Source organism: Nannospalax galili, unplaced genomic scaffold, assembly GCF_000622305.1.
Source record: "Nannospalax galili isolate Female #2095 unplaced genomic scaffold, S.galili_v1.0 scaffold285, whole genome shotgun sequence".
NCBI lineage: Eukaryota > Metazoa > Chordata > Mammalia > Rodentia > Spalacidae > Nannospalax > Nannospalax galili.
This window is the reverse complement of record NW_008355157.1, coordinates 699,727-712,054: the sequence shown is the minus strand read 5'-3', so window position 1 is coordinate 712,054 and position 12,328 is coordinate 699,727. Positions and strand designations below refer to the sequence as shown.

The window sequence follows — 12,328 nt, the reverse complement described above, 5'->3', positions numbered from 1 at the left end:
GTGCACTTTATGTGGTTTACTTTTTGGGCATGAAAATCTGGTTCCTCTAAGCTTCCGGTTCTCTCTTTTGATTTTATACTGGAGTGGCCAGATTGCTTTTATCTTCAGGAGTTCCCACAGAGGCCCAAATCAGATGAGGATCAGATGCTCTCAGGCTTTTTCCTAAGGTCTGGATCCCTCCAGGAAAGATTTTGGCTTCAGAATCTGGGGTTTGGACTGGCCTGGGAGCCAGGCCCAGGAAAGATGTTGCTCTAGGGCAGCTGGTGGCCGTGTCACCCAGAGATGCAAAGGAAGATGGGGTGGGAAGATGTTGGGGACCCCGGTTGTGTAAAGTAGCAGTCTCTCCATGTCCGGATAGCCCACGGGGCTCGGCGTTCAATGCAGAGACTCCTTTTATCAGCATGGTGCCTTCCTACTCTCTTCCTGACTCATCTTTGAAGTAGCCGTCATAGATACATGGCTTCTGGCATAGGAACTGCCAGGTTTTTCCTGTGTGATAATCAGGCAATGTCTGGCAGCCTGGCAGAAGCCCACCACCACATGTAAATGGGGCATCCTGAAAGCACCTATCCACTAAGGCTTTTGCCACTGCCCCCACAGTATAAATATCCTGGTTTCCCCCTAATTAATCGGAGCTGAATCACTAAGACCTGGAGCCGAGCTGAGTCACTGAATAAAGGAGCTGTACTGAGCTGAGTTCTGTGTCTTACTGCCTACGATCCAGTCTTCCCGGAGAGAGCTGTCTCTTCGTAAACCACGACTCACGGAGACCCTGCTTTCGCCGTCTCCGCACTTCCCAAGAGATCCGGCGGCCAGCGGATCTCATACCTCGAGGGAGTGCTCGGTAGTTTGGGACGGAACCCACCCAGGCGGCTGACAGCGGCCCTCCAGAGCCGCCAGCCCCGGTAGCAGAGAGCCTCAGCAACGTGGCCCGCGGGAGACTGGCGCCACGCCCAGCAGCTGGCACTCCGAGTCCCTGCGACCCCATAGGAAGAGGCCCCAAGGGCTCCTGGGGGCTGCACTGAGGAGTTGGGTTGGTCTGGATGCAAAGGATCAGGAAGAGGAAAGGTCAGCCCTGGCGTCCAGGAAAGAGGCTGGTGGATCCTCCAGGCCCAAGGAAGTAGAGGGAGGTGAGGGTGGGGCCAGGCCCAGAGTGCTCCTGGGGACCTGAGAAGAAACTGGGTTGGTCTGGATACAAAGGCTCAGGAAGCAGTGGCAGTTTCCCAATTGTCTGGGTCCCCAAGACAAGGAATGGGACAGGATCCAGGCTAGGAGGAGAGATGGGCCAGGGAGATGGGAGGGTGAATGAGGCTGGACGTGTCAAGGCGCAGAGAGCATGATCTACTTACCCTAAAGAGAGAGAGGCCTGCGGGTAGGAGAGAGGCCTTTGGGTCATGCACGCCCAGGGAAGCAGAGGGTAATTTTATTTTTTGAATTTTTATTTATTTACTTTTATTTTATGTATATGAGTGTTTTGCATGCATATATGTAAGTGCACTCATGTCATGCAATGCCTGTGGAGGTCAGGAGAGAGTGTCAGATCCCCTGGAACTGGAATTATGGATGGTTGTTAAGCTGCCATGTGGGTGCTGGAAACTGAACCCAGGTCCTCTCCAAGAGCAGCCAGGGCTCTTAAGTGCTGAGTCATCTCTCCAGGCCCTTAAGTAAATTTTAAAGCATCTCTTACTGTTACTATTGTTCACTGTGAAAAGCTCTTTAAAGGGCCATCTTTTCCTATGTGGGTCTCTCCTTTCACCATATGGGTCCTGGGAACCTTAGCAACAGGCACCTTTACCCACTGAGCCACCTCACTGGCTCCTCTCTTCCTACTTGATTCTGCCACAGAAGCAGCTATGACACATTTCCTTAAATAAGCTGCATCAATAAAACGAATTATACACCCTAGAAAAAGAGATGATCCTGACTTGAGCTCTTCACTGTTGGAGCTCTGCCTTGTCTCTGCAATACACCCAGGTCTGTGTCCTCTTCTCTCAGGCCTCTGTGCATTTCTCACAAAATCCCCCTTACTTTTTTCCCTTCTCTTATTTATGTGCAACTTTCCCAATCTAGCATATAACCTGATTGTGTAGTTGTGGAGGAAAACTTCCCAAACAATCCTAACCCTCAGCTGGTATTTCAAAAACACATGGGCCTTTATTTTGACAATTAAATTCGTGTTACTGTGTCCAACTGTACTTCCAATGTTGGAAGCAAGCAGGCTTGTTGCAATGTCCAGATGATAAAAACAGTGCCTATTTCCCCTCTGCCTCAGTACACATCTTAAGTCTCTCAGGGGTTAATGGCATGATTCTTTATTATCTTCTCCATCCACATTCATCACAAGACAGCCTGCCCAGGAAGGCAAGAATGAGAGGTTATTGTTAAGAGAGAATGAATAAGACAATGTGAGTTCTGTTCTTCTGACCTGACAATGTGACCAAGGCAGGGGCTCTGGGATGGGGAAGGGCTCCAGTGAGCCTCCATGAGTCTTGCCACAGCTGCCACCTTCTGCTGTGGAAAATAAACCTGGCTCAGGAGCCTCACACCCCAAATTCTTCACCCCCAGGAGCACCAGGGAGTGGAGGAACTCAAGCCAAGACGACTTGCTTGCTCTCAGTGAACTCCTCAGATTCAATTCCTGGCCGCCCTTCCCTATCCCGGGTATCGCTAAGGCTGCAGGCATGATCAGTTTTCCTTCCTTAAGATAGACATAAACTGTAATGAGCTTCTAAGAATGAGGTGCCACTTCATGAATGCCACCTGCACAAGCAGCTTCGGATACATCTTCATTGCTTACATGACTAGTCATCAGTCAGAGGTCTAAGAAAACTGTGAGTCATGGCATGGGTACACCAAGGCTACCCATCCAGTCCTGTGGAGAGCTACCCTGTCCTCCAGGCACTCCACTTCCATGGTTCTACTTAAGGAAGGCAAAAGCATTTTTATTCACTGAGTTGGCACATGGTTTTCTATAGCAGCTTGGCAAACACATACTGTACTTTCTGATGAAATCACGTCTCTCATAGAGGTGAAATCTCTTTTCAAAGATCAGAGCCAAGAGCCCAAAGAAAAGGCCACAGAAGAAACCAGAATCCTCCTCTCAAGAGTTCAAAGTACTGTTGTACCCACCAGCTTATAACAGCCTTCTGAGCCCGCAGGAGTTTCAGGAAGTTGTTGGAGGTCAAGAGAAGGGCAGGGGTTTCTTTGTAACACACTTTTTTCCCATTCACCACAAATAAAACAGGAACAAAAGGAAGCTCAAACTCTATATAGAGTTCCAGAAAACATCCCAGGTTCCCCAAAGTCAGACTCACTCTGTAGCCACTATTTGGGGAATGGGTTCATCAAGGAGTTCTAAGCTGTGCAGGATCCAGTAGCAGAGCCATGGGCGGCTGGCATCCAGACACTGTGAGAGGGACGGAGAGAAAACACATTCTTTATTCAGTCATTCCAAGACACTGTTGACAAGGCTGCATCTGTCTTACTCCCTGAGGCATGGCAAAGGGAGGTAGACACCCTGCTTTGGACAGCAATCAGTAAATGAAGGATGTTTTGCTTTGTGGCCTTAGCCAGGAGCTGTCATGGTCATCTGTGACAAAAGAACAATAGGAAACAAATCTAAAACTCAACAGGTCCTTCCCTGGCAGGTGTCCGAGCAAGGCTGAGTGGAGAACTGTTTTTGTTTCTTTTTTCCTTTTTTTTCCTTTTTTTTTTTTGGGACACATGGGCTCCCTGAAGCCCCAGCTGGCCTGGAACTCACCAGATAGATGAGGCTGGCCTTGATCTTACAGAGATCTGCCTGCCTCTGCCTCCCAAGTGCTGGGATTAAAGGTGTATACCACCATGCTTGGTCTTAGAGAACTTATACACAAGGAAAGGCTGCTGTTTTTCTAGTACTAGAAAAACACATAATCTCAGACATGTATTTCTTGGATTAATTCATGCATAGATTCAGCAAATAACTGTTAAATATCTATTTGTGCCAAGCACTATAGACACTGGGCAGGGCATGGTAATGAATGGAAATTGGCTCTGAGTCTTAGGATGCTGGGGATGCAGAATATTAGTGTGGCTATTTTAAGAAGTAGAGGCAGCAGATTCCTATGCACAGATTATTTCATGTCTTTCTGGAATGAGGTGAACATAACACATGCATATGTATGCACATTGGACAAGTGCTATCATGAGCAGAAACAGCGTTAAGGACTTAGAGACTAGGTGTGCCTAGAAACAAGGCAAAGCTTCTGAAGGTGATATGTGGATAGACCTTGATCCTAATATGAGTCAAATATGGCTACTGAGCATCCCAGGCTTGGCAGGGCAGGTGGCAGTTGTTACCAGTTTTCCGTATATGAATGAGGTCTGGGGAGATGAATTTTTCCAGGTGACAGAAGTAGGAAATGTCAGGGCTGGGGCTTGTGCTGCATTCCACCTCCTTCTCTCACTGGCTATGTGCCTTTGAGCATATTAACTTAATCTTGCTAGGCCTGTTTGCTTATAAGTAGAAAATAAGCAGTGACCTATCTCCTAGAGTAGTTACCAGGATTAAATGAGGAACGCAGGCAAGACACTGGCTCTCTAACCAGGAGAGACACTGGGGCGGTTTACAGGGTGAAGGGGTAGAGATGGCAAGATAAATGCCTTTTATCTAGATGTCAAGGAAGTCAGGAGGAAGCATGCTGTGATCCAATGATGAAAGAAAGTTCCACCCCACGGAGGATGTTCCACCAGCTCTAGGGACCACAAAACTAAAGACCTTGTTCTGCCCCTTTCAGAAGCAGAGACCTGGCCCTGCAATGACAACAGCAGCCTGCTTCCTGCCAGAGCCACATGGTACAATGGGTGGATATGCAACAGGTAAGGACCAACAGCTTTTTATGCTCAAATAGGAGCACAGGAGGAAGACACACCTACCAGGAAGTACCAGAAAGTTTCTAGGCAATGTTTTTTTTTACCTCATAGGCATCTGTCAGTTGTCGAAGGCCTCTTTTCAGATAATGGAAGTGCTTCTCCCTCTGCAAAATGAGCCTGGAAAGACAAAGAGCCTGTAAACTCACTCTAATAGCTCATGCTTCACTGCACACACACACACACACACACACACACACACACACACAAACACACACACTAGGACATCAACAGCAGTCACTAAGTAGATATACTCAGCAACTTCGGTAGCTACAAAGAGTGAATACACAAGGGAAAAGAGACAGACATTGAATTCTCTGGAGTGCCTGGACACTGCTGATAGGGATCATCTTCTGATGCAGGTGACTGTGTATACTGGGCACATGCAGCTACTTACCGACAGTCCACCCAGAAAATTCCTCTGGGACCTAAGAACAGTTTAACTTGTGACTTCCCATGCTATATACACTCTAACTCAGAATGTTGCTTCTTGGCTGACTTGGTTAGCTGCTGTCACTTCAGTCATTTCTTCTGGGACCACTTTTCCACTGTCCCCTGCTTCCCCCTTGGTCATCCATCTATTATTCCTGCCCCAAAATTCCACCTCCCACATGTGGACCCACAGCCCTGGCCAGATGGTGCTTTTTGTATTTCACAGCCAGTCATGTCCTTGGCACTGGGGTCAAGCAATACTGGCTTCATAGATGGAATGTGCCCGCCCATGGCCACCTGCGCCAGCAAAGAGAAAGACAGCACTTTCTGCCTGGTGTTGCAAAGGGAGCCTGTGTGGTTATGGAAGGAAGAGAAGGAAAAAAAATGCCAAGACGTTCACTGAGCCTGCTGACTACAGAAATAACAGGGAAGACAACCACTCCCTCTTCTAGGTGGTCAATTCAACAATTGTTTAAAGAACTCCCACTGTTCTATGCCCAGAATACAGTCATCAATGTAGTCTCTACCTCAAAAAAATGTCTTCCATGCAGGATTAAAAATGAGGTAAATTCAAAATGGGGAGAAATAAAGAGGCTTCACAGAGAAAAACAAACTACTAGTGAGGTCCAAAGGAAAGAATGATCAGGAATGTCTGTGCAGAAGAGGCAGAATTGAGGCAAGCTGCCCAGGAGGAAGGAGAGGATTTTAACTAATTCTGGGCGTGGTGATGCACGCCTTAGATCCTAGCACTTAGGAAGCAAAGGCAGGCCAGCCTGGTCTACATAGTGAGTTCCAGGCCAGGTGGAGCTACAGGGAGACTCTGTCTCAAAAAAAGACCAAAATGGGCTGGAGAGATGGCTCAGCAGTTAAGAGCACTGACTGCTCTTGCAGAGGACCCGGATTTGATTCCCAGGACCCACATGGCACCTACAACCATCCTTAACTGCAGTTCCAGGGGAATCCAAAGCTCTCTTCTGACCTCCGCAGCATTGCACTCACATACATGCAGGAAATACAGTCATACACATAAAATTAAAATAATAAATAAAATATTTTTTTAAGAGACCAAAAAAAAATTAAATTAAATAGTTGCAGGTAGGCCAGCAAGATGCCTTAGCAGGTAAAGGCACTTGCTTCCAAGACTGTTGACCTGAATTCTATCCCTGGAACTCACGTGGTGGAAAGAGAGAACCAACTCCCCTAAGTTGTCCTCTGACCTCCACATGTACACCATGACATACACACACAAAAATAAGTAAATAAATAAAAACGTGATCTTTAAAAATAGCTACAGGTAGCTAAGGGCTACCGTACAGCACACAGAATAAAATGTGTAGGAGAAGGTGCAAGGTGGGGTGATCTGGCCTAAATGTGGCAACTGAAGAGAAGAGGCAGCCAAGACCCTTTCTACAGTGGATATTAGCTGAGGAGTTTTTACTCCATTTTCTTGAGAATAGGAAGCCCAGAAGGTTTCTGAGCTGAGGGGAAAAAAAGGCTAGCACTGTGCTTAGAAAAGAACTTATAGCCAGGCGTGGTGGCACACACCTTTATCTCAGCACTTGGGAGGCAAAGACAGGCGGCTCTCTGTGAGTTCAAGGCCAGCCTGGTCTACATAGTAAGTTCCAGGCCAGCTAGAGCTACAGGGAGACCCTGTCTCAAAAAAAGAAAGGAAGAAAAGAAAGAAAAAGGACTTTCTATGTGTCTACAAACTGAGCTAAGCTGAAGCTCTGTGGTGGGCAGAGACAAATCTAATTCTTAACAAAATGGTGTTGAGGGGCTGGGAATGTAGCAAAGTTGGTAGACTGCTTATATAGCATGCATGAAGCTCTGGTTTGATGGCCAGCACCACATACACTAGGAATGGTGGCATATCCTAGCACTTGGGAGGTGGGGGCAGGAAGATCAGAAGTTCAAGGTCACCCTCAGCCACATAGCTGTCTTAAAATGTGTGTGTGTGTGTGTGTGTGTGTGTGTGTGTGTGTGTGTGTTGACTGAGTCAAGCACGGTGGCTCATATCTGTTGTAATCCCATCATTCAGAATGCTAAAGCAGGTGTACAAGCTCAAGGCCAGACTACATGAGACCTTTCTCAGAAACAAAACTATAATGGTATTGAGAGATGATGGAGTCTTTAAGCATTATTAAGAGGGGTTATTAATTAAGTCATTAAGAGGGATTGTTAATGCCTTTCTTGAATGACTAGGTTGTTTCCAAGAGCCATTTGTTATGAGGCCACTCTCACTCTTCGCCTCTTCTCCACACACCCACTTGCTCTTCTGCTTTCTGTCCTGAGCTGAAGGAGCGCCAGGCCCTCCCCAGAAGCCAACCAGATGCAGTTACCGTGCTCTTCGGCTTCTCATTCTCCAGAATCATGAGCCAAAATACATCTTGAAAAAATAACAAATTTCTCACATTCAGGCATTCTGTCTTAGCAACAGAAAATGGGCTAAGAAAATGGGAGACACAGAGAGGGACTTGGATCACATATACAGACTGGGAATGTTTAGCTACCCAAATGACAGGCAAAGCCATAAAAGGTAAGATAGAGGTCAGAACTGTGAGATGAACCATTCTTAAAGGCTTGGCAGAAACAAGGAGCCAGTGAAACTGGGAACAGGGGCAGAGGAAGAACAGCGGCGATGCCTCATCACAGGAAAGAATTGTGTGGAAGTATTTAACAATGGCAGGTGTTATAGCAGGATTAAAAAGATGACCATCAAGAGAATAGCCAGTGACCTTTGTGAACACTCAAGGCAGTGGTGAGAGCAAACTATGAAAAACAGAAAACAACTACCAAATGTGGTGTCCTAAGCCTGTGGAGGCAAGAGGATGAAGAGTTCAAGGTCATCTTCTGCAATATAAGTTCAAGGCCAGCCTGAGCTACCTGCCTGAGACCCTGCCTCAAAAACCAAAAACAAAGCCAGGTGTAGTGGTGCATGCCTTTAATCCCAACACTCAGGGGGCAGAGGCAGGAGGATCTCTGAGAGTTCAAGGCCAGCTTGGTCTCCATAGTGAGCTCCAGGCTACCTGAGGCTATGAGGAGACCCTGTCTCAAAAAAATAAACAAAAAAACCCAAACAAGGGACTAGACAGATGGCTTAATGGTTAAGAGCACCGGCTGCTCTTGCAGAGGACCCAGGTTTGGTTCCCAGCACCCACATGGTGGCTAACAACTGTCCCTAACTCCAGTTCCAAGAGATACAATGCCCTCCTCTGGCCTCCATAGGCATTGCCACAATACAGGTATATTTACATACATGCAGGCAAAACACTCATACACATTAAATAAAAAGATAAACTATTTAAGCCTGGTGTGGTGGTACACGCCTTTAATCCCAGCACTTGGGAAGCAGAGGCCAGTGGATCTCTGTGTGTTCAAGGCCAGCCTGGTCTACAGAGTGAGTTCCAGGCCAGCTGGGGCTACAGGGAGACCCTGTCTCAAAAAAACCAAAAAAAAAAAAAAAAGAAAAGAAAAGATAAACTATTTTAAATATACAGGAGGAGGAGGGAATGATCAGACTGGGTTTCTCTTTCAGAAAGTCCAATGGTCGGTACTTAGTGAGCACCCAACTCTACAGGACCTGAGTGGGTTCTGTTCCCAGGACCAACATTACAGTTCACAACCATCCTTAACTCCAGTTCCAGAGGATCCATCACCCTCTTCTGACCTCTGTGAGTACCAGGCACACATATGGTACACTTACATACATGCAGACAAAACACTCATACACATAAAATAAAAGTAAAATCTCTTTTTAAAAAACACAAGGAAGTGGGTAGAAAGAAAACAGACTGGAAGGGAACAGAAGTTATAAGTACAGTAAGGAGGTTGCTTAAAACCTAAAAGCATGGCTTGGCATGGTAGCACACACCTTTTATCTCAGCACTTGGGAGGCAAAGGCAGATCTCTGTGAGACTAAGGCCAGCCTGGTCTCCATAGGGAGTCTAGGCCAGCTAGGGCTACAGGGAGACCCTGTCTCAAAAAAGTGCACTTTCATACATGCAGGCTATACACTCACACCCATTAAATAATAATAATAATAATAATAATAATAATAATAATAAATAAAAACCTAAAAGCAAAGCTGGGTAGAAAGTCCATGCCTATAAATCTGTACTCATGAGGCAGAGGCAGGAGGATTGCTATTAGTTCAAAGCCAGTCTGCTCTACATAGTGAGTTCCAGGACATCATGAGACCTTGTGTCAAAAACGAAACAAACAAAACCTAAGAGCAAATGGGAGTCACTGAAACACAACAGTGGTGACCATGAATACAACATGCTAAGCCAAAGAAGCCAGCTCTAAAATACCACACCCTATTTATATGAAAAGTCCATAAATGGAAAATCCTAAGAGACAGAAAGTGAATTAATCAGTTGCCTAGAAATTGGGAAGATGGAGGAGCTAGGGATGATAGCTAATGATATTCTTTCAGGGATTATGAAAATGTTATAAAAGTAACCATGGTAATGGTTGTACAACTCTGTGACTATACTGAAAAAAAAAAAAAACAATTATAGCCGGGCGTGGCGCATGCCTTTAATCCCAGAACTCTGGAGGCAGAGACAGGCAGATCTCTGTGAGTTCAAGGCCAGTCTGGTCTACATAGTGAGTTCCAGGACAGCTGGGGCTAAAGGGAGACCCTGTCTCAAAAACACCAAAAAAAAACCAATTATACATTTGAACTCAATGAATTATATGTATGAATTATATCTCATTAAGCATGTTATTCAAGAAGAAGGAGAAGGAAGAAGAGGACGAGAAAGAAGAGACTGAAAGGGGGAAGGGGAAGAAGGAAAAGCAGAAGTAGGTGCAACAAATCTGAAGTTGGTGGTACACACCTGTAATCCCAGCACTCAAGAGTCTGATGCAAGATGGAGAGTTCAAGGCCAGCCTTGCCTACATAGGGAGTTCCAGACTGCCCGAGCTATACAGCAAGACTCTGTCTCAAAAAGAAACAAAGCAGCCAAGCATGGGAATGCATATCTTTAATCCCAGCACTCAGGAGGCAGAGGAAGGCAGATCTCTGTGAGATGGAGGCCAGCCTGGTCTACATACCAAGTTCCAGGCCAACTGGGACTATATAATGAGACCCTGTCTCAAAAAAAAAAAAGAAAAAGAGGTCCAGCAAGATGGCTCAGTAGGTACCTGCCCTGCAAGCCTAACAACTGATTCAATCCCTGAAGCCTGTGTAAAGGTGGAAGGAAAGAACTGGCTCCAAAGTTGTCTTCTGACCTCTCTACACATGCCTATATATATACCACATACACATATACAATAACAATAATAATAAAATTCTTTGTACTTTGTACTTGCTTATTATTAATTGGTTGCCTAGAATTTGGGAAGTAGTACAGGCAGCAGATGTGAGCCTGCGAATCAGGAAGAGTTCTACGTCTTAGAGACAGAAATGATGAAACTAGCCAGATTTAAGACTCTGGTTTGGGGAAGCACAGACAGAAGAAACTCAAGTGGGATGGCAGCCTGGTTTCTCAGAAAGGAGGCACCCAGATTACAGGAGAGTTGTCACTGGCTACAGTAGTGAATGTTAGGAAATCCACATGAGATGAACAAAAGGATTAGAAATTAGAAGTCAAGGAGTATAAAAATGTTTGTCATGCCAGTCAGCAGGCACTTCTAGGTGATTTCTTTTGACTTTATAACTTTTTTCTTTTAAGACAGGGGGTCTCACTATGTAGAGCAGCTTGGCCTCTGCTTCAGCCTCCCAAGGGCTCATATTACAGGCGTGTGCTTGCATGCCTGGCTCTCTTGATTACCTTCCTGGGACACTAGGAGAAACAGTAGTGATGTGAATGGGAAGGACAAGCAAGGTGGAAAGCAGCCCAGGCAGGGAGGGTAGGGACAGTGGTAAGCAGATTGGTTGGAAATAAACGCTAGGATGGGTCTAATGACCAGAAGACCAGGAAGGCCTAAGGGACCATTAATGAGGGTGGACCAGTGGCTGAGAAACGCAAGCCAGGTGAAAGGAGGAGTGGGATTTGGACAATTGACTGAATAAATTTCAACTCAGTGTTTCATCCTGCTGTCTGTCCTGGAACTCAATATCATCCTGCTTTTGCTTCCCAAATGCTGGGATTACATGCACATACCACATGTCAGGCTTCAACTGGGTATTTTACAGAGCTGAGTTAAAAAAACTAAACAAATCCTTGTGCCGGGCGTGGTGACATATAACTTTAATCCCAGCACTAGGGAGGTAGAGGCAGGTGGATCTCTGTAAGTTTGAGGCCAGCCTGGTCTACGTAGTGAGTTCCAGGACAGCTGAGGGTACAGGGAGACCCTGTCTCAAAAATACCAAAATTTAAAAAAAAAAAAAATCTAAACAAATCCTTTCAAAAGTACAGAAGCTTGGGCTGATGAGATGACCACTTGCCACCAGGCCTAACAACCTGAGTTCAGTCCCTAGAGCCAGCATGCTAGAAGGAAGGAACTGACTCCAGCAAGTTGTGCGCTGACCTCTATGCCATGAACTACAGGCACGCCCACACATACACACATACACGCACAAAATAAAGGCTAAAAATGTTTTTAAGTACAGAAACTCTAGGAAGCCTTTTCTGTCTCCTTTGAGGACTCTTTTAATGTGACAAGGGGCTTTACAGTCACTAAGAAATCAAAGACCTCAAAGGCAGAAGCTTTTGCCTCGAGAGATGAAAAGATGAGCTTGCTGAAGCGGTAAGAACTACCTGAGCCCTTAGCAAGCTTCCAGCGTGCTTGGGTCTGCAGTGACCCTGTGCATTCCTACAGTGCTTCCCACAACAGTTTTGGAATGGTTTGAGGCCTTGCCCTGCTCTCTCCAGAGCAAGGTTATAGAAATTTCAGACAACTGCAAAACAACAAACAAACATAAAAAGAACTACCTGGGGTCAGTCATGGTGGCACATGTCTTTAGTCCCAGCACTCGGGAGACAGAGACAGGTGGATCTCTGTGAGTTCGAGGCTAGCCTGGTCTACATAGTGAGTTCCA

At 46.0% G+C, this 12,328-nt stretch overlaps 2 protein-coding genes and 1 non-coding gene across 4 annotated transcripts in view; 2 read left to right on the top strand and 1 right to left on the bottom strand.

The window, feature by feature from the left end:
• The window catches only part of Fntb (farnesyltransferase, CAAX box, beta), a 110,487-nt gene that overhangs the window by 58,552 nt on the left and 39,607 nt on the right, over nt 1-12,328 (bottom strand). The window contains exons 3-4 of the mRNA XM_008852136.3: nt 4,956-5,028; nt 3,315-3,406 (exon numbers count right to left, since the gene is read on the bottom strand). Coding sequence (XP_008850358.1) covers nt 3,315-3,406; nt 4,956-5,028 — 165 coding nt within the window. The remainder of the gene's footprint in view (nt 1-3,314; nt 3,407-4,955; nt 5,029-12,328) is intronic.
• The window catches only part of Max (MYC associated factor X), a 118,155-nt gene that overhangs the window by 100,137 nt on the left and 5,690 nt on the right, over nt 1-12,328 (top strand). The window lies entirely within an intron of this gene.
• On the top strand, nt 12,057-12,189 carry LOC115067539. The gene has a single exon (XR_003846942.1). It is a non-coding gene; the product is annotated as a small nucleolar RNA SNORA9 (small nucleolar RNA).